Source organism: Squalius cephalus, assembly GCF_949319135.1.
Source record: "Squalius cephalus genome assembly, chromosome: 22".
In the NCBI taxonomy this organism is placed as follows: domain Eukaryota; kingdom Metazoa; phylum Chordata; class Actinopteri; order Cypriniformes; family Leuciscidae; genus Squalius; species Squalius cephalus.
Window position 1 is genome coordinate 2,128,584 of NC_137143.1, and position 22,765 is coordinate 2,151,348.

Genomic DNA, 22,765 nt, shown 5'->3' on the forward strand with positions numbered 1-22,765 from the left:
TAAAAAATAAATCTGCATTGTTTATCCTTTTGATCTTTCATTCAAAAAATCCACAAAAATCTAACCTTTCATTGAAGTAAAATAATTGAAAGTGGGGGTAAATCAAAACACGTCGGCCATAATTATTGGCTCCCTGTTATTAAATACTTTTTGCAAGCTCCTTTTGCCAAGATACCAGCTCTGAGTTTTCTTCTATAATGCCGGATGAGTTTGGAGAACACCTGACAAGAGATCAGAGACCATTCCTCCATGCAGAATCTCTCCAGATCCTTCAGATTCCCAGATCCATGTTGGCGCTGCTTCTCTTCAGTTCAGCCCACTCCTCTCCTATAGGGTTCAGTTTAGGGAACTGGGACGGCCATGGCAGAAGCTTCATTTTGTGCTCAGTTACCCATTTTTGTGTTGATTTTGATGTTGGTTTTGGATCGTTGTCCTGATGGAAGATCCAACCACGGCCCATTATAAGATTTCTAGCAGAGGCCGTTAGGTTTTGATTTTTGATCTGTTGGTATTTGCTAGAATCCATAATACCATGTATCTGAACACGATGTCCAGGACCTCCAGCAAAAAAATAGGCCCACAACATATAAGATCCAGCAGTGTATTTAACCGTAGGCATGGGGTACTCTTCATCCCTGTTTACATCTGGTGGGTTTGCTGCCAAAAAGCCCTTTGTTTGTTTCATCTGACCACAGAATCCAGTCCCTTCTGAAGATCCAGTCGTGTCTGACAACTGAATATGCTGGAGTTTATTTTTGGATGAGTGAGGAGGATTTTTCTTGAAACCCTCCCAAACAACATGTGGTTGTGTAAGGGTTGTTTGAGAATATTTTTTTAGGCTTTCTGACCCCCAAGACTCAACTAATCTCTGCAATTCTTCATCTGTGATCCTTGGAGAGTCTTTGGCCACTCAAACGTTCCTCCTCAGCGTGCATTAAGACAATATAGACACACGTCTCTTCCTGGCATATACGTAACATCTTTAGTTGATTGGAACTTCTTAAAGGGTAACTAAACCCCTGGTCAGAGCCTGACTCCACCCACTGGCAATATTTGAAAAATGCTGGAAAAGTGGGCAGAGCCCAGCGGAGATAGAGGGGACGTATTGAGGGCGGGGCTGAGCGGGGGGGCGTGCACCTGAGACCCGCTGTCAGACTCTAAAATGGAGAGTGACTCACAGGGTCGCAAGACGACGTAAAGTACATGCATCTGATGAGTTTTATCGAGTTGATGTCAATAGCGTACGCTCTCTGTAGGCATATTCATATTTTGCCGCTATGTGAAAAAATCCAGCAAAATGCGCCGGCGCGTTTGTCGACCCCAGAGGGTTAACTTTAGCCGAACCATAAATTGTGATTAAAGTATATATGATCACTCACATCAAGACGCCGCTGCGGTGGTGGAGTCCATGCAGGAGGAGCAGCGTTTGGCACTGTCTCTTTTCAGCGCGAGCTGTGTGGAGAAGCCCATGTCCACCTCTATTGCGTTGGAGAAGCAATCCCTCGTTAAATGCAGGTTGCACACTTGAGCTCTAGGCGGGAACTCGTGGTCTTCCAGGTCAAGTGCATGCAACCACTGGCACCTAATTTCCAAGTCTGAAAGCTATGCCGTCCTAGCCTGGGAAAACCCAGACAACTTCCGGCAAATTTAGATTTGCTCTGCAAGTAGTCTGGCAAAGAGCTCATTCAAGCCCATTTCTAATCCGTCGAAATTGCGGCACCAGTCAGAAACGTTGAGGCGGGCTTTACACAATGACGATCGCTCTGATTGGTTTTAGGTCTATCCAGTTGTGCCCAGAGGCATTTGAACGACGTCCGTTCAACTTTTAAATGCATTATTATATTCAAATTGAAAACACATGAGGACAGTCTCCATGAAAGACCCACTGGCAGATGAACGTGCTACTACATTCCTCTCCGAAACGGTAGGAAATTAAATTAGATTTAATAGAGGATTTTAACTGTGACAAGATGATTGACAGGGCAGTTTACGTGACAGGACACACGCGACAGATCCGTCCGATAAAGATGACGAAGTAGTATGTCCCAAAGCTTGCCTACTTTTTTGCTACACATTCAAAAGTAAATACCTTTTCTTCACAAAAAGAGTACATACTTTTATGGCGTAGTGTAACTTAGGCGAATTGGGATGCAGCATATGGCTTTACACGATGCCGATCGCTCTGATTGGTTTTAGGTCTATCCAACTGCGCCCAGAGGCATTTGAGCGACGTCCGTTGGTGACGCCCCTTTGGAAATGAGTTATTAGTGAAGCTTTGCCAGACCATAACTCAGTTACTACTGAGAATGGTCTGGTTTTAACCAGGCTAATGCCGTCCAGCAGTGCTGTCGCAACCAGCAACACTACACCTACGTCCCATCCTGACCACTGTACTAAATACAGATAAATCTACGCTCACTTGAAGCTATCCTAACTGATGCAATACTATGCGTGGTAGCTCGTACCAGGGGCGTGGTGAGCTGGAACCTGCTTACGTCTCGCAGTACCGCAAACATCCAATAGGCAAACACAGTTCAACCTGAAGAGGGCAGCACTCAGACGTTTTTACACCATTGTAGAATTAAAACACTTTATACCCAAATGTCAAAAAAGTTACTCGAATCAACGAACAGCATTAATAAAGCCCCATTCTTACAGATCATTAACTAAAAAAAGTTGGTTTAGGGTTTAGTTACCCTTTAATTATTGCCCTGATTGTCAAAACGGGGATTTTCAATTCTTTAGCTATTTTCTTACATCCACTTTCTATTTTGTGATGCTCAACAATCTTTTGATGCACATCAGAACTTTGGTTTTACTCATTGTGACGGATGATTAAGGGAATTTTGGCCTTTGTGTTTCCTCATATTTAAACTCCTGTGAAACAAGAAGTCATAGCTAGACAATTTCATGTTCCTAGTCACCCTGGTGTGTTAAATAAAGGTAAATATTAATGGGAATATTCTTCAGAGATATTTTACTCATGATTTCCTCCCCACTTTCAATTCTTTTACTTCAATGAAATGTTAGATTTTTGCAATTTTTTTTGAATGAAAGATCAAAAGGATAAACAATGCAGATTTATTTTTTACAGCCATTTTTGATCATATTTACCAGGGGTGCCATTAATTCTGAGCACGACTGTATTGGTAGCAAATGCATATTTCTTTATTGAATATATCATGCCTTGTTGAGTAACATGATCTGTGCAAGTTATAAAGCGCTCTTAAAAAGTCTTATTTTAAAAACCCTGTGTCGTCACAACTACTTTATGAATGTGTTTATGCAGCATTGCTTAATGACCTTTAATGTTGACCTTTCTAGTGCTCGTTTTGTCTAACCCTGTCTGTCGATGAGTTCGTTCATTAGTCGTGATTTCTGTGATCTTTCAGACCGCTCTTCTGTGGAGATTCAGAGGTGGATCAGCTGGGGAAGATTTTTGCGTGAGTAATAACACACACTTGTGTTAGAGAGACGCTGAACACACAACACGTGATTAATAACGAGTCGTGTTGATTGACAGGGTGATCGGCCTGCCGTCTGAAGAGGAGTGGCCGAATGATGTCACTCTGTCCCGTCAGAACTTCAGCCCTCAAAACCCTCAGCCAATCACAGACTGTGTTCCCGAGATCAGCGAGAAGGGGGCGGAGCTCTTATTGGTACGTTTACAGTCAATATCACTTCACATACAGCTAGTTTTACCAGAGAATGTCTAATAAGGGGAAAAGTTCCACTCTCAGTAAACTTCCGGCTTCTGAACTGGTTGCAGTTCCACTCTGGCTCCACATGAGGGCGCTCACAGGACGAGTGCAGAATGAACGGAGATCTATGGCGCAATACCCCTCAAAATCCACTTTTCTCAGGATATAATTTTTGGTCTAGTAATTACACATTGCTGGGTGTTAGATTTTTTTAGAGCCACTTATTTGCTTTAAAAAGTCTTTTAAAATGTCAATGACGTCATACACATCGTACGACCAGAGATACTGCTTTACGGCAATCCTTCAGTCACTTTGGTGCTTTCGCGCTCTGCACTTTCTTTTCTCTCGAGGCATCGACAACACAGCTGACACAGGTACACACGCAACACCGCTGACACAGGGAAACACACAACACAGCTGACACAGGTACACACGCAACACAGCTGACACAGGCAAACACGCAACACAGCTGACACAGGTAAACACGCAACACAGCTGACACAGGTAAACACGCAACACAGCTGACACAGGTACACACGCAACACAGCTGACACAGGCAAACACACAACACAGCTGACACAGGTAAACACACAACACAGCTGACACAGGTACACACACAACACAGCTGACACAGGCAAACACACAACACAGCTGACACAGGTAAACACACAACACAGCTGACACAGGTAAACACACAACACAGCTGACACAGGTAAACACACAACACAGCTGACACAGGTAAACACACAACACAGCTGACACAGGTACACACACAACACAGCTGACACAGGCAAACACACAACACAGCTGACACAGGTAAACACGCAACACAGCTGACACAGGTAAACACGCAACACAGCTGACACAGGTACACACGCAACACAGCTGACACAGGCAAACACACAACACAGCTGACACAGGTAAACACACAACACAGCTGACACAGGTACACACGCAACACAGCTGACACAGGTAAACACACAACAGAGCTGACACAGGGAAACACACAACACAGCTGACACAGGTACACACGCAACACAGCTGACACAGGTAAACACACAACAGAGCTGACACAGGTAAACACGCAACACAGCTGACACAGGTAAACACACAACACAGCTGACACGTACACACGCAACACAGCTGACACAGGCAAACACACAACAGAGCTGACACAGGTAAACACACAACACAGCTGACACAGGTAAACACACAACACAGCTGACACAGGTACACACGCAACACAGCTGACACAGGTAAACACGCAACACAGCTGACACAGGGAAACACACAACACAGCTGACACAGGTAAACACGCAACACAGCTGACACAGGTAAACACGCAACACAGCTGACACAGGTAAACACACAACAGAGCTGACACAGGTAAACACACAACACAGCTGACACAGGTAAACACACAACACAGCTGACACAGGTAAACACACAACACAGCTGACACAGGTACACACGCAACACAGCTGACACAGGTAAACACGCAACACAGCTGACACAGGTAAACACGCAACAGAGCTGACACAGGTAAACACACAACAGAGCTGACACAGGTAAACACACAACACAGCTGACACAGGTAAACACACAACACAGCTGACACAGGTAAACACACAACACAGCTGACACAGGTAAACACACAACACAGCTGACACAGGTAAACCCACAACACAGCTGACACAGGTAAACACACAACACGGCTGACACAGGTAAACACACAACACAGCTGACACAGGTAAACACACAACACAGCTGACACAGGTACACACGCAACACAGCTGACACAGGCAAACACACAACACAGCTGACACAGGTAAACACACAACACAGCTGACACAGGTACACAGGCAAACACACAACACAGCTGACACAGGTAAACACGCAACACGGCTGACACAGGTAAACACACAACAGAGCTGACACAGGTAAACACACAACAGAGCTGACACAGGTAAACACACAACACAGCTGACACAGGTAAACACACAACAGAGCTGACACAGGTAAACACACAACAGAGCTGACACAGGTAAACACACAACAGAGCTGACACAGGTACACACGCAACACAGCTGACACAGGCAAACACACAACACAGCTGACACAGGTAAACACACAACACAGCTGACACAGGTAAACACACAACACAGCTGACACAGGCAAACACACAACACAGCTGACACAGGCTGACACAGGTAAACACACAACAGAGCTGACACAGGTAAACACACAACAGAGCTGACACAGGTAAACACACAACACAGCTGACACAGGTAAACACACAACAGAGCTGACACAGGTAAACACACAACAGAGCTGACACAGGTAAACACGCAACACAGCTGACACAGGTAAACACACAACAGAGCTGACACAGGTAAACACACAACACGGCTGACACAGCTGACACAGCTGACACAGGTAAACACACAACAGAGCTGACACAGGTAAACACACAACAGAGCTGACACAGGTAAACACACAACACAGCTGACACAGGTAAACACGCAACACAGCTGACACAGGTAAACACGCAACACAGCTGACACAGGTAAACACACAACAGAGCTGACACAGGTAAACACACAACACGGCTGACACAGGCAAACACACAACACGGCTGACACAGGCAAACACACAACAGAGCTGACACAGGTAAACACACAACACAGCTGACACAGGTAAACACACAACACAGCTGACACAGGTAAACACGCAACACAGCTGACACAGGTACACACGCAACACAGCTGACACAGGCAAACACACAACACAGCTGACACAGGTACACACGCAACACAGCTGACACAGGCAAACACACAACACAGCTGACACAGGTAAACACACAACACAGCTGACACAGGTACACACGCAACACAGCTGACACAGGCAAACACACAACACAGCTGACACAGGCAAACACACAACACAGCTGACACAGGTAAACACACAACACAGCTGACACAGGTAAACACACAACACAGCTGACACAGGTAAACGCAACACGGCTGACACAGGTAAACACACAACAGAGCTGACACAGGGAAACACACAACACAGCTGACACAGGTAAACCCACAACACAGCTGACACAGGTAAACACACAACAGAGCTGACACAGGTACACACGCAACACAGCTGACACAGGTAAACACACAACACAGCTGACACAGGTAAACACACAACACGGCTGACACAGGTAAATACACAACAGAGCTGACACAGGCAAACACACAACACAGCTGACACAGGTAAACACACAACACAGCTGACACAGGTAAACACACAACACAGCTGACACAGGTAAACACACAACACAGCTGACACAGGTAAACACACAACACAGCTGACACAGGTACACACGCAACACAGCTGACACAGGTAAACACACAACACAGCTGACACAGGTACACACGCAACACAGCTGACACAGGTAAACACACAACACAGCTGACACAGGTACACACGCAACACAGCTGACACAGGGAAACACACGTGCTAGAAGAGTTTTTGTTCTGTTGTTTTAAAAGACCATCAAGCGGTATCTCTGGTCGTAATCAGTCCTTCACTGACCAATCAGCATTCATTAGCAGAATGCTAGCGTGTTATGGGCAACAACAACTCAACCTGTAAGAAATCGAAAGGACACAAGTACTCGTTCATTCAACTTTCGACCTATAACCCATGTTGAACTTGCAAAACCTACAATCAAACCTGAGATTTCTCAACGGCAATCGGGTGAAAGAGACAAATTTAGCCGTCTAGCCCCATAGACTCCCATTCATTCTGCACTCATGTTTCCAACATTTTATAAAAACGAGGCATCAAATCATCATATTAGAGTGATTTCTGAAGGATCATGTGACACTGAAGACTGGAGTAATTGAGTTGATCACAGGAATAAATTATATTTTTGTTGTATTTTTAATAAGAAAAATGCAGGCTTGATGAGCATAAGAGACGACTTTCAAAAACATAAAAAATATTAAAATGTGTCCAAACTGTACACACACACACACACACACACACTCACAGACACACAGACACACACACACACACACACTCACTCACTCACTCACTCACTCACTCACTCACTCACTCACTCACACACACACACACACACACACACACACTCACTCACACTCACTCACTCACTCACTCACACACTCACTCACACACACACACTCACTCACTCACACTCACACACACACACACACACACACACACACACATAAAAAAAAAAAAAACTTCATGCTGAAATAAAAAAAATACATATTTAAAAATTCACTTATTTTAATCCAGCTGGTTGCAAGACATCATTTATCATTTTCATTGAGATTAACTGGAAGTACTAAAATAAATAAAACTGTAATAAATATGTCTATAGTTTTTTTTTTTTTTTTTTTTCAGTTTTAGTTTGATTTATTTCTTCAATTTGAGTGCTTCAACTTATACTTTCAGTTTATAAGGCAACATTTCTAATTTTCATTTAATTTCTCCACTAATATTTACTACTTTGTTTTATATCAGCTTTATTTTAACAGAAATGTTTCTAATAGTTGTGTTTGAGGATAATAACCCTGATGATAACTGACTGTACACGAGTGAAGCTGAAGCGGCTCTGATCTGAACGTTTGAGTGTTTTTAACAGCTCAGATCATCTTGTGACCTTTGACCTCCTCAGGAAATGCTGACGTTCGACCCGCTGAAGCGAATCTCTGCGCTGAACGCTTTGGACCATCCGTTCTTCACAGAATGAGCGCTTCATTCCCATAATGCTCTGCAGCCTGGGACCAGCAAGAGTGCTTCTCTACCACAAACTGAATATTCAACCGTAGCCGTGTGTGTGTGTGTGTGTGTGTGTGTGTGTGACTGTAGTGAGCGGCTTCAGTGCCTGTGGCGTCTCGTACGTGATGATGATGATGATGATGATGATGATGATGAGGAAGAGTTGAGCATTTGTTGGCCTGTGATGAAAGAGTGTCATATTTCTCTTCCTTCTCAGTGTTGAAACATTATCATTAGCAGGTGTAATGGTGCATTCCACTCTTATCCCTCATCCAGCGTCTGATTCCTCTGAGAAACGCATGAACCGGCCCCTAAAACTCACTGATCTCTAACCCAGGAACTGCTAACATCAGTGATCGGGGTCGGGATCATGTCTCACGCCAAACCAAATCACCCAGAAGCTGTCCACACCGATTTCTACTCATTCCCTTCTTTCTCAAATAAAATGCTTTCATTTATAAATGTGTTTTTTTTTTTTTTTTTTAGATTATTCTTCATGCTCTAAAATCAGATCTAGTGATGACAGAGCTTTCAAATTAAATTAACTTTGTTCACGACATGTTGAAATTACCATAATTATGAGATTTCAGCTTGTAAACAGCTGGGTTTGTCATCATCAAGTGTTGTCGTTTCGAAGTTACGGTAAACATGGCATTTACGCAAAAAACAAAAACAAAAAAAACTTGACACTTGACTTTTGATACCAATATGTACCTATGAGGTACTAATATGCACTCTTTAGGTACAAATGTGCACCTTTTATACCTGTCTACCGCCGCAGTGACAGCTTTTGTACCTTTTTTCTGAGGTCGTACCTTGATAAAAGCTTGATACCGTCACATGTCTATAGGCCTTATAAAGCTTAAACTAAAGTAAGACTATCAATTAGCTATTACATAATTATTAAAAACAATTTGAAGCAGAAATATTTAAAAACCTTATAGCCTACACTGTAAAAAAAAAACTAGTTTTACGGAATTTTACTGTTTTATTTTACAGATTTTTCATGTATTTTTGAAATGTGGTAAAAAAAAAAAGCGTCAAATTACAGAAATAGACTGCAAATGTACATTTCCTGTGTAAAATTACATGTAAATGTGCATAACAAAACAAACAAATCTATTTTTGTACACTTTATTAGTTTTTTTCACAGAAAAAATACTGTGAAGACATATGCAAATGTATAAAAATATATATATATATTTATATTCATATAATATTACATATTAACTAATAGATTAGCATTTATATACCTTTTACCGGAATGAAAAAAAGAGAAAGAAACATGGTTTATTAAATTGGTCTGTTAATTAAGATAAGTTTATTCACTTTTTATTTATTTATTAGGTTCTTTGATTACATGCGGCATTGACTGTGTAAAAGAGCCTAGTGAATCAGTTTTTGAACTGGTTCGTTTTAACAACAAACCGAAAGAATCAACTTAGTTCGACTTAGTTAGAGCAAGGGAACCAGACTTCCATCACTTCTGCGACTGATCACATCTTGTTCCGCTTGTCAAAGTAGTTCTGCGCCGTTCAGTGTTTTATGACGCATTTATTCTCATAATATCATAATATAATATCATATAATAGTACATTATGTCTTTAAGTACGCTGATATTTAAATGACAGCTATGGAGATTTTAAATATTCGAACTGAAGGAATTCCCGCCTTGGCGCAAGGATACAATCCCTTCTAAGCACACAGTGGGACAGCTACGCGCGCGAAAGGGATCACTCAACCTTGGACCTTCACCGTTGATCTTCGATGTGAAGCGAAAATTAGCAGGTAAAATGCATGTTTTCTAATTTCATCATTACTATATGTGAGTTTTACATTTGGACATTTTTTTGTGTGTGTTGTGTCGTGTTGACTGTGTTTTAAACTTGGGCGCAGGCCGGTAACGTTAACGTAATTATTTAAAATCTTGATAATGTTTAAAATGCAGTTCTGGGTTGATGGTACCGTGTTACTTAGTTTTTTCTTCTTCTTTTTGTTTGATTTTAGCCAAGTCCTACTTCATAGTTTTGTAATTTTTAGGATTTCTGTTGCATTTTATTACCAACTATTTTTCCACCTAAGGGAAAACTTATTTGCCAAACAGCCGTCGACGAACAGCGCTATTTTTTTCCGATGATTTAACGTAACAGAGGCCGATCACATGGATGTGACTATTGTGAGTAAAAGTTATAGCGCCACCAACTGGCAGCAGGAATGTGTCACTTTCAAAATGCTTTGAAATCACCCTCTTATTTTTACCCGATTTGCTTCAAACTTTATGTGTATAATGTAGACACACGGCAGATGTAGACCTGTGAAAGGATTATTGATATCTTAGATACTGTTGCCATGGCAACGCATCAAACTTTAATATTCTTTTTTGATGCTTTTGAAACTCTTAGCATGCTTGAAATTGGATGAAACTCGACAGACACATCACATTTATTAGCCGGTAGACATGTGCAAAGTTTCAGAAACGGGCGTGGTGGAATGGCTCAGTAGCACCACCTTTAGTCAAAAATGGGGGCTTAGTTTTTCCTAGAATCACAAAACTTGGTACGTATATTGTTCTCATCAAGCCGGACAGCTTTCTAATTTATAGTCATTAGCTCCAACCAACAGGAAGTCAGATATTTTGGTTTGAATTTGAATGAGGATTTTCTGGAGAATTTTCTCTCTCTCTCTCTGTGTGTCTGTGTCTGTGTGTGTGGGGGGGTGGGTGGGGAGTTGGGGGGGGGGGTGATTTGTCTATTCCATTTAATCTTTGTTTTTCAAGGTTTCAGTGGCTTTTGGGGCCCTTGACATGCTCAAAAACTCTTGAAACTTTGCACACAGGTCAGAACCCGCGGCCATCAGGGCCGGGCTGAAACTGGTACCCGGGCGTGGCAGGGGGGCTCAACAGCGCCCCCTTGAACACGGTCTGAAAACTTGGTCCATATATCAAACACGCTTGCATGAATTAATATGAAACTCGGTACACATATAGATCTCATCAGGCCGAACAACTTCCGTACTCTAAGTTATTAGCTCCGCCCAACAGGAAGTCGGCTATTATGGGTTGTTTGAAAAACGCATGCTGTGGAATTTGATGTACTCCTCCTAGAGAATTCATCCACTCGCCTCCAAACTCGGTCAGCATGAAGTCAAGACATTTAGGATGCTAAATTGCAGACGGATTTTTGATATCTTGAACGGTTTGGCCGTGGCGAGGAAACGAATTTATGGCGAGAAAAGATAAAAACGAAGTGTTATAACTTCTGCATACAATAACTGATCTTGATGAAACTTCAGCAGTGTGTTCGTGGTAAGAGGCCGATCACATGTATATAACTATTGTGAGTTTTCTAATTTACAGTAATTAGCTCCGAGTAACAGGAAGTCAGATATTTTGGTTTGAATGTGGATTTCTTTGCAAAATCAGCCTCTGTATTTTTACCCACTCCTCTTAAAGGGATACTCCACCGTTTTTTCATATTAAACTATGTTATTCCCTTAACTAAGACGAGTTGATACATACCTCTCTCGTCTCAGTGCGTGCACTAAATCGCTCTGTCTTGCGGCGAAACTTTGTTAGCCCAGTTCATTCAATATGTGCCAAGCAGAGAAGCTACAAAACACCTCCACGTTTTCCCTATTTAAATACAGTTACTCGCGTAGTGTAACTCGACCTAGGACGGTGACACAAAAAAAAACATTGCGCTTTTCTAAGCGTGTAAAATGGATAACTATATTGTATGGCGGAATACCATAGCAAGTGCTTGGAAGCACTTCGACTTCGGCGCAGTAATATCTTCACTTGTGAAAAATCCTCTCACCGGCCCCCGCTCCCTCTAGTGAAGATATTACTGCGCCGAAGTCGAAGTGCTTCCAAGCACTTGCTATGGTATTCCGCCATACAATATAGTTATCCATTTTACACGCTTAGAAAAGCGCAATGTTTTGTTTTGTGTCACCGTCCTAGGTCGAGTTACACTACGCGAGTAACTGTATTTAAATAGGGAAAACGTGGAGGTGTTTGGTAGCTTCTCTGCTTGGCACATATTGAATGAACTGGGCTAACAAAGTTTCGCCGCAAGACAGAGCGATTTAGTGCACGCACTGAGACGAGAGAGGTATGTATCAACTCGTCTTAGTTAAGGGAATAACATGGTTTAATATGAAAAAACGGTGGAGTATCCCTTTAAGTGGTTTATTTTATTCCCACCAAACTTTTTCAACATGATGAAAATACATTAAAGATGCTAAATTGTAAACAGATAATAAATATCTCAAACGGTTTTGCTATGGCGAGGGATTAAAGTAATGTCAAAAAAGGAAACACTAAAAACCTATCTTCTAAAAATGTAATTATACACCATGTAACAATCTGCTATGTAGTTTTTTTTAGATTATTAACAAAAAATCACGGGAGTCATGGACTGAGTACATTCATTAATGAAATTGCTTCTTAATTGTTTCAGGAAGACATCGGAAATGCAATAGATTTAAATGTGACATATATTTCCCAAACAAACGATATCACATACAACAACAGACAGTCTTATTCACATAATGTCCCACAAGCCGTGCAACAGGTTGAATGTCTATGTGATCAAGCCACGCACTTTCGTCAGCACGGAACAGTATCCACAAAGCAAGTCTTTCAAAACACCGCGGCAAGATGTAACGCACAAATGAAAATATCCAGCGTTAGACCCACAAAGAGGATCCTTCTCACCGGTTTTGGGAGTTGATTACCAACGAAGGATGTTGATTCTCTGCAATCAAGCCCGTATCGTTGGTGAGTAGGTTTTAAAGTACGAGCTTAGTCCCAGGTCTCACGTAGTCTCCCTGTACGCTTGAAGCTCCCCCTTAGTCCACTCTCGCGCGTTTTATCCTCTTTTTCCAACTCAGTGCGTCATCCTCCGACAAAAAACATTCCCCAGTCAGCTGACGTGGTTTTAGTCAGGTAACTCCAATCAGCTGATAACTGACAGTCAGCTGATCTAGCCCGCGACAACATAAACACAGTCACGTCATGAAGAACAAATGACAGGTACAATGGAGCACTACACAGTTCATAGTAATGGAGATACATCTAGATTCTCCTTTCATGCTAATAATTACAATATTATATAAAACTTATGTGGTGGTGCCACATAGACCCCCCCTCCAGCCGGAGGCTTCTAGGGTGAGACACCATAATATTTTTTTAGATTCACCACATTTACAGTATCCTGTTTATCAGGTGGGTTACTCCATTTCACTCTGTAATTAATAGGCCCTAATTTTTTAATGACAGTAGCTGGCCCTTCCCACCTAGGTGCAAGCTTGGAAGTGAATTTGTCACTGGCTTTGGAGAGTGGATGGGACCTGACCCAGACTAAGTCACCCTGCTGAAATTGTGCATCTTTACGGCGGGAATTATAGTACTTAGCTTGTCTAGCCTGGTGCACTCCTACTCTCCGTCTAACCTCCTCTGTCATCCTCTGTTGTCTTTCCACCAGTTTGTATGCCGCATGCTGAGTGGGAGATGGTGGGTGGCTGATGAGCCTCTCTAGCGGACCCTTGAGGATCCTGCCCAGAGCTAGCTCAGCAGGAGTCCGCCCAGTAGTCTCCTGATGGGCTGTATTAAGGGCAAAGCGGAACTCTGTCAGCCACTGGTCCCAGGTGTTATGATGCTGGCCTACAAATGATGCGATCATGGTTTTTATGGTCCTGTTGAAGCGTTCTGTGAGATTGGTTTGTGGGTGGTAACTAGTGGTTAACTTTTGGACTACCCCCCATGTTTTGCAGAGTCCCGTTAAAAGGGTGGAAGTAAACTGAGGCCCCCTGTCTGACACCAGGTATTGCGGCACTCCCCACCGGGTGAATATTTCTTCCCTGAGGATTTTGACGAGACGAGGTGTTTTTCCATCTTTCAAGGGAAACATTTCAACCCACTTGGAGTAGTAATCAACTACCACCAGCAGGTAAGAATTGGCCTTTTTGCTTCTTGGGAAAGGACCCATAAAGTCAACTCCCAACATCTCCCCTGGTGCAGTGATTTCAATGTTCTGAAGTAGACCAGATGGCTTGTTGTTATCAGCCTTATATTGCTGACAGATTTGACAATTTTTTGTGTGTTCCCAAATGTCTTTCCGGACACTTGGCCACCAGGCTACCTCTAGGATCCGTAGCAGAGTCTTCAGCCGTCCGAGATGTCCACCCAATGGATTGTCGTGGAAGTACCACAGGAACTCTGGAACCAACGATTGAGGAACAACCAATTGGCACTTCTCCCCTTGGTCCGATAAGGGAATTCTCCTATACAGCACCCCCTGATGCTAATGCGATTCGGAGGACATGACTGAGAATTGTCTGGTTGCAACTCCGTCACCCTTTGGTCCTTCTCCTGTTCCTGGGCAATCTCAGCCAAGGTGGTAGGTAGCTCAGAGTGACTTTGGGTGGCGACCGCCCAACAGGGTGATGGTTGAATTGAAGAGTGGCTCATAGGCCCGGGACAGCGCATCGGGTGCAACATTAAGGCATCCTTTGCGATACTGCACCCGGAAGCAAAACTGCTGCAGCCGGAGGATCCACCGGGTCAGCCTAGAGGAGGTCTTTGGGCAGTTGAATGCCCATGACAGAGCAGCGTGGTCGGTAAAGACGGTAAACTCCACACCCTCCAGGTAATGTCGCCACTTCTCCACAGCCCAGACCACTGCCAGACACTCTTTTTCTGAGGTGGAATAATTTCTTTCCGGGCCTCGGAGTCCCCTGGAGGCATAGGCGATCACTCTCTCACCCTCGGGTGTGTTTTGTGACAAGATGGCACCGAGACCCACTTCACTGGCATCAGTGAGTACCTGGTAGGGCAAAGCTGGATCAGGTTGGGCAAGCACGGGAGGATTCTTCAAGGCCTCCAGACTGGCCTGGCACTCATGGGTCCAGTTCCAATCCACTCCTTTCCTCTTAAGATTGTTAAGAGGTGAGGCCAGGTCTGCAAAATGGTGAATGAATTTGTGGTACCAGCCAGCCAGTCCTAGGAAACGTTGTAGAGCCTTCACATCCTGTGGCACTGGGAAGTCTGACACTGCCTGTGTCTTAGCTGGATCCACCTCCACGCCTCGATCTGAGACAATGTGCCCCAGGAACTTTAACTGTTGCTTGAAGAAATGGCACTTCTTCATGTTCAGGCTGAGAGTGGCTGCCTGTAGCCTTTGGAAAACTGCTGCCAGGTCCTGCTGGTGTTGCTGACGGGAATGAGAGTATACGATTATGTCGTCTATGTAAACAAAACATATCTTCCCTCTCAACTTCCCCAAGACCCTCTCCATTAGCCGCTGGAATGTAGCAGCGGCATTACGAAGTCCAAAAGGCATAGCTTTAAATTGGAATAGGCCAAGAGAGGTGATAAAGGCCGTCTTTGGTTTACTCTCTTCAGTCATGGCCACCTGCCAATATCCGGACTGCAAATCTAACGAACTGAACCAGGAGGCGCCTTCCAGTGATTCAAGGATGTCATGAATTATGGGCATTGGATATGCATCGGGTAAGGTCTTTGCATTTACTCTCCTGTAGTCCACACAAAACCTGTAGGAACCATCTGGTTTATTCACCAACACCACAGGGGATGACCAGGCTGACTGAGAGGGTTCTATGATGTTGTCTTTTAGCATCTTCTCTACATGCTCCTCAATGACTCTTTTTTTTAGGGGAGACACCCGATAGGCCTTGGACCTGACTGGGACTTCATCCTGGACAAAGATGGCATGTTTTTCCACATTGGTCTTGCCCAGCTTATTGGAGGTAACTGACGGCCAGGCCCTCATCAGTTGTTGGAGCCCTTCTGGACAGTCAGTGTCGTAACACGGCCCCGAGTCCGCCATGGAAGTGGACACCCAACAAGGAGGTAATTCCCCTGGAGGCAAAGCATAGTAGAGGTGAACACATTGTGATGAGGTGAGGGTATCCTGATTTCTTTCACTAGAGTGGTCTCGCTGTAGTTTGAAACCATAATAAGTGTAACCTCTATTGGTTTTCAACCCGTAACTATTTTTAGCCAGGTTGAGGATGACCCCAGTCGTAGTGAGGAAGTCCAGACCTAAGATCACAGGAAATGCCAGGTGACGATCTTCCATTACATGGACTTCCACAGCCCACTGTTTGCTGTGCCAGTCGAGATGGATTGTTTTCTTCCCCAGGGCTTGGTGAACCGTTCCATCTGCCATGACGAATCTCTGCCTCTCTGCCGGTAGGAAACCTTCCTCAGCTGACGTCACCTGCCGCCACATACTCTCCTTCATCAATGTGAAGGTGCTACCAGTGTCCAATACAGCCTCTCCCTGCCTGCCTCTGATGGTAATAGGCACTAATAGGAGACCATGTTGTTGTTTATTGTAGGACTGATGTTGCACCACACTGAGCTCTGCTGCACCACAATGGAATTTTTTCTCTGATACTTTTTTTCCTTTATTTTCAGAACTCGCTTGTACCCTCTGCCAATACTCCTTGGCTCCAGCACAGTCCTTCTCTACCATAGAGCCTATTTTCACAAGCTGTGTCACAGTTGATACCGTTCCACGGAGACAACCAGCCACTCTAGGGTTAATATTATTCAAGATGCGCCTGACTATCTCTTCCTCAGGCATGTCCTGCTTCCATTTCAGACACAAAGCCTGATAATCATAGGCAAAGTCTCTGAGGCCTTGATCAGGTCTCTGTACTGTCGTCCTCAGTTTCTCCTCCACTTCACTCAGATAATCTGTAGACAGAAAGGCTGCCATAAAGGTGTCCTTGAATGATGTCCAATCATGTATCTGGCGTTTTGTGGCCTTCCACCAACTAAGTGCCGGTCCTTTTAAAACTGTCGAGAGAGCACCTAAAAGCTCGTGATTGGAGAGGGGTCGCAATTCTAGAAAGTTTTCGCACTGCTCAATAAAGTGCAGGACATCAGATGATTCATTAGTGGTACCAAACGTGGGAAACTCTAGTTTTACAGGAGGTTTGGAGTAGAAAGGAGATGCACCAGACCAACTAGCGGGGTTAGAAGTTACTATTGGACTGATATTCGTGGGGAAAGCTACTGTTTTCTGACTAAGAGGAGTGCTAGTCAGCTTTAGCTTGTTCAACTGCTTTTCCCATTGTTTATCTCTACGTAAGAGGCAATTATAAACCTCTCTATCCATTTTTTCTATGCTGGACATTACCACATTTCCCAATTCAGCCAAGCTTTTATCAACATATTGCCTGAGACTCGCCTCTCTATTAATAGCACTTGTAACAGAATCTCTAAAATCATTCTCCAGTTTGCTTAGCTGCTGTTTTATGATAGTAACACTACTGGTTAACTCATCAACCTCTGTTTGTACAGCCTGTGTAACTATCTCTACATCAACAACATCGTCATCATCAACAACATCATCATCACTATCATCATCCTCCTCATCACCAACTGCATTATCTTCATCATCAACATTTTCCCCATCAACCATACCATTCTCTTCAAGTACATTATTTTCAACATTATCATCCTCTTTATCACCAATGTACAATGACTTCAATAAAGATGTTACTGAATCTGTTGCAGTAGTAGACCTTCTTGTAACAAATGGCCCAGCTGTAAAATCTGGATCTCCAAATACAGGTGTATGGCATGGCATATTTGCCTCAAGACTGGCTTCAAGCCCCCTTTCACAATCTCTTCCTGCCATACTATTTCAATATCAATGAATGAAATTGTCAGATATTTTTTATTTTTATTTTTATTTTTTTTAGACAAAATCAACGTAACTCAATTCCCCGTACGGGCCACCATATGTAACAATCTGCTATGTAGTTTTTTTTAGATTATTAACAAAAAATCACGGGAGTCATGGACTGAGTACATTCATTAATGAAATTGCTTCTTAATTGTTTCAGGAAGACATCGGAAATGCAATAGATTTAAATGTGACATATATTTCCCAAACAAACGATATCACATACAACAACAGACAGTCTTATTCACATAATGTCCCACAAGCCGTGCAACAGGTTGAATGTCTATGTGATCAAGCCACGCACTTTCGTCAGCACGGAACAGTATCCACAAAGCAAGTCTTTCAAAACACTGCGGCAAGATGTAACGCACAAATGAAAATATCCAGCGTTAGACCCACAAAGAGGATCCTTCTCACCGGTTTTGGGAGTTGATTACCAACGAAGGATGTTGATTCTCTGCAATCAAGCCCGTATCGTTGGTGAGTAGGTTTTAAAGTACGAGCTTAGTCCCAGGTCTCACGTAGTCTCCCTGTACGCTTGAAGCTCCCCCTTAGTCCACTCTCGCGCGTTTTATCCTCTTTTTCCAACTCAGTGCGTCATCCTCCGACAAAAAACATTCCCCAGTCAGCTGACGTGGTTTTAGTCAGGTAACTCCAATCAGCTGATAACTGACAGTCAGCTGATCTAGCCCGCGACAACATAAACACAGTCACGTCATGAAGAACAAATGACAGGTACAATGGAGCACTACACAGTTCATAGTAATGGAGATACATCTAGATTCTCCTTTCATGCTAATAATTACAATATTATATAAAACTTATGTGGTGGTGCCACAACCATTTATTTCTATATAAAATTATACAAATATCAGAACTAAACCCATTTTATTCTTTTTTTTTTCAATTTAATAATTGTTTATTTATTTTGTTACATATATATAATGTATTTTTTTTTTTTGTTACATTTATTATATATATATATATAGCTGCGAGCAGCGATTGCGGGCCCAAGCCGGTGACACCGCCACCCCGGTGGCTTTAGTGTTACAAAGGCACCAGGGTGGCGGTGCCACCGGCTTGGGCCCGCAATCGCTGCTCGCAGCTATATTTATTATTTATTATTTGTGGATTTGCTTGTTCATGTGACAATTTGTGGAATTTACAACATAAATGACTCACTTATTAAAGGAGAACTCCGGTGAACACGAGTGAATCTGACTGCAGTAGATGTGAAAGAAATGGATAAAAATGATGTTATTTAAGCCAGCGCAAATACCTGTATTTACATCCTGTTTTCGGTTGAAGTCCAAAGTAGTCGATTGTCGAGTTCACGCGCATAGGTTTAGTTACCTATGATCACGCGCGTGAACTCGGCAATCGACTACTTTGGACTTCAACCGAAAACAGGATGTAAATACAGGTATTTGCGCTGGCTTAAATAACATCATTTTTATCCATTTCTTTCACATCTACTGCAGTCAGATTCACTCGTGTTCACTCTGAAGGAATCACTCACATGACCTGTGCACTTGTAATGACACATCAAGGATGTTAAGAGGCTAAAAGCAGGTTTAAATATTGCCCCATTGAAGTCAACAGGGTGCAAATTTTAAAAAGAGGATAACTCGGTGTAGGCAACACCGATTTTTGTCGTTGTTCTCTGTATTGACAGCACTCCAAATTGACAAAAAAATTAGCTCAATGTTAAAATTGACCGGAGTTCTCCTTTAAGACAGTGACTTGCCTCCACCTACTGGCGGTTTTAAATATTGAATAATTCAAAAAAAATCTCAAAGCATGCAATTTATGTAATTGAAAATGTATTGTAAATATATTAATGCCACTTCTGATGTCGCTTATGTGCAAAGATGGATTTTGCTCATAATGATTTAATTTAATTGGTAACAGCCCTATACTGTGTTATTACTGTAATTGAATTGAATTTGAATGTTAGAATTTGACAAAGTGATGCATACATCTAATAAGTTTAGATGTCCTTATATAGGTAAATTTATTTAAGGTGGAAAATATTGCCCCTCAATAAAAAAGTCAATTTCTGTCACTGCTGTGAACTGACCACCGCATAGAATATGAATAATATGAATGGCTTTGTAAGTTAGCTGTCTAAACCAGCCATGATACCAGCACAAAAACACACTCAGCTAAATAACATCTAATTATTGTTATCAATAAAATCTTTGAAAATATCGAGATAAATGTTGTTGTTTTTTTTTTTTTTTTGCACACCTCAAATGTACAGTATTAATTTTTATTTCTTCAGGTCTTAAAAAGGTATTAAAAAGCCTTACATTTGACTTTAAAAAATGTGCAGAAACCCTGTGCATTTATTATATATTGCACACTTTTGTCTCCCAGAGTGACAGTTACTGTCATATTGATGCCATAGACATGGACAAGGTCAGAGTGTATGTTGAAGATACTCGAGTGTGAATGACAAACATACAGGATTCTCAGAATAAACACACACCTGATCATGATCCTGCCATACACAGCACTCAGATCCAGGCGAAATTACAGGTGAGGAAAGACTAAAAGCATCATGAAAGCATTTCATTGGGGGAGACACTTTAGTTTTACTTTTACGTTTATTATTTCTTTTTTAATATAGAAGTTATTAGAAAACAGGACTTCAAAAGTCATAGTGAGTATGTTATTAAACTTAATTTATAATTAATTCAATTATATTTGCATTTGTTTGCGATAGTGTTTAACATTTCTTTTTTATAATTCTCCAAGCACTCAACAACAAACCCAAGCCATGGGCTGACTCTCCAATGGACGACAACATTCAACCAGAGCGGCCACACAACAAGAAAAGTCCAGAAGACGTGATGATGGACTACACTGATTTTGTTCCAAATGAAGCAAAAAACAACCATGTCAATGTTTAGCAGCTTATAATATTGGAAATTCAATTTAGCTGGATTGCATGTAATATAGTAGTTGCTGGTCATTCAGTCATGCAAACAGAGGTAAATGAAGCTTTTTTGTTTCTTATATTTGATGTTAAGAGGCACATTTGAACCTTGTTTCTTATTTTGATATGATAGTCATATGATAACTTTTAGTTAATCTTCATGTAGCATCTCTAGTTTGAAATCTTTAAAGCTCCCACTGTTTCTCTCCACAGTTTCAGTCTGGTTTCTAAAATTTTGACTCAGACCATTGGCTGATTATCAATGCAAAAAAAAAAAAAAGATATTGCTGCACTGATATTAGAAAATCTTTCCAGTGCTGTAGAGACCTAAGTGGAAAAGCCTGAAAACGGACGCTGAGGCCGCGTTTTTCAAGGTGGATGTTGCTTTAATAGTGTAGCCTACTCTGTTGGGACTGAGTTAAAAGGAAGGATTGAAAAAAAAACATAAGTTCTATTCACATTTTTACCAGCTCAAAGGCCTTGTGGTTAGAGTGTCCAACCTGAGATTGAGAGGTTGGCACGCTGGCACAACCTGTCAATTCAGGTGCGGCTAACTACATCTATTACTAGCAAATTGATGAAGGGCTGTTAGACAGCATTTGGGACACTAAACTTAGCTATACTATTACTACTAGTCAAGAACTACAGTGTAAGTAAAACTAGATCAGCTGACACTGAACCCCATGCTGAGTTCCACAGCAGTGAAGTCACCAGTGTGCCCTGGTTGTGTAATGACGTTCACTCTATTAAAAAAACCTTCCTTAACACATTCTCTAACAAATGGTGGCCATCTTGAATTTTTGAGTGGCACATACCTTTTTCCATTTTAATGTTCCTTGAAGAATATTTGTACCAAATTTCATGATAGCATCACCATTTGAAAAAAAGATGTAATGATTCAAGAGAAATGGTTGCCATCTTGAATTTTTGAGGGACAAGCACCGTTTTCCAAAAAAAACATTCTTAAAGGGACAATGTGTAGTTTTTTTTAGGTATTTTATTATCTAAAATCAATATTTTTATTCATAAATATGTCCTCAATGGTATACAAATACCTCTGCTAATTATCTGACTTATCCTCGTAAATGAAGAATTTATTATCTTTATATGGGACGGGTTAGGTCCACGGAGGCTTCCATGTAGTTCCGCCATCTTGAAAAACTATAATAGCAGAGAGGGACAAAAAGTACTAAGTCAACGCGTTTCCACAACGCGTTTTCGTTCAGAGCCAGCGTCACATGACTGAAGCCAGCAGAAGCGGAGGAGCAGAGCAGTGAGAGGCGCTTGTCACTGCCCCGGCAAGTTTAAAAGGCTGCACTGCACGGTTATTTATAATGGAGTACCATACAAATGCTGAGTCACAGGATAAGGAGTCCCCGTCGTCGAAAAAGTCCAAAATACACCATAAAAGGAAACGTGACCGGAGATTACAAAAAACAAGGGTTAATGTCGGGATAGCTAATGCAGGAGAAAGCTTTAAAAAGAGATGCAGAAGTTGCCTGCTTTCTTCTCGACAGGTAAGTCTATGTTACATAATTCCATAACTACTAGAACTGCCGCAAGCGGTCACATTCCGAACTCTATATATTTAATGATAA

The 22,765-nt window shown here is 42.2% G+C and overlaps 1 protein-coding gene and 1 long non-coding RNA gene across 2 annotated transcripts in view; both read left to right on the plus strand.

The window, feature by feature from the left end:
• cdk4 (cyclin dependent kinase 4) overlaps positions 1 to 9,530 on the plus strand; it is a 29,781-nt gene extending 20,251 nt beyond the window's left edge. The window contains exons 6-8 of the mRNA XM_079857246.1: positions 3,393 to 3,443; positions 3,524 to 3,659; positions 8,401 to 9,530. Of these exons, the coding sequence (XP_079713372.1) occupies positions 3,393 to 3,443; positions 3,524 to 3,659; positions 8,401 to 8,475 (262 nt within the window). The 3' untranslated portion in view covers positions 8,476 to 9,530. The remainder of the gene's footprint in view (positions 1 to 3,392; positions 3,444 to 3,523; positions 3,660 to 8,400) is intronic.
• A 703-nt stretch (positions 9,531 to 10,233) lies between these two features.
• Positions 10,234 to 21,392, plus strand: LOC307150268. The gene is made up of 3 exons (XR_013819674.1): positions 10,234 to 10,292; positions 20,606 to 20,767; positions 20,987 to 21,392. It is a non-coding gene; the product is annotated as an uncharacterized lncRNA (long non-coding RNA).
• The last annotated feature ends 1,373 nt before the right edge of the window (positions 21,393 to 22,765 follow it).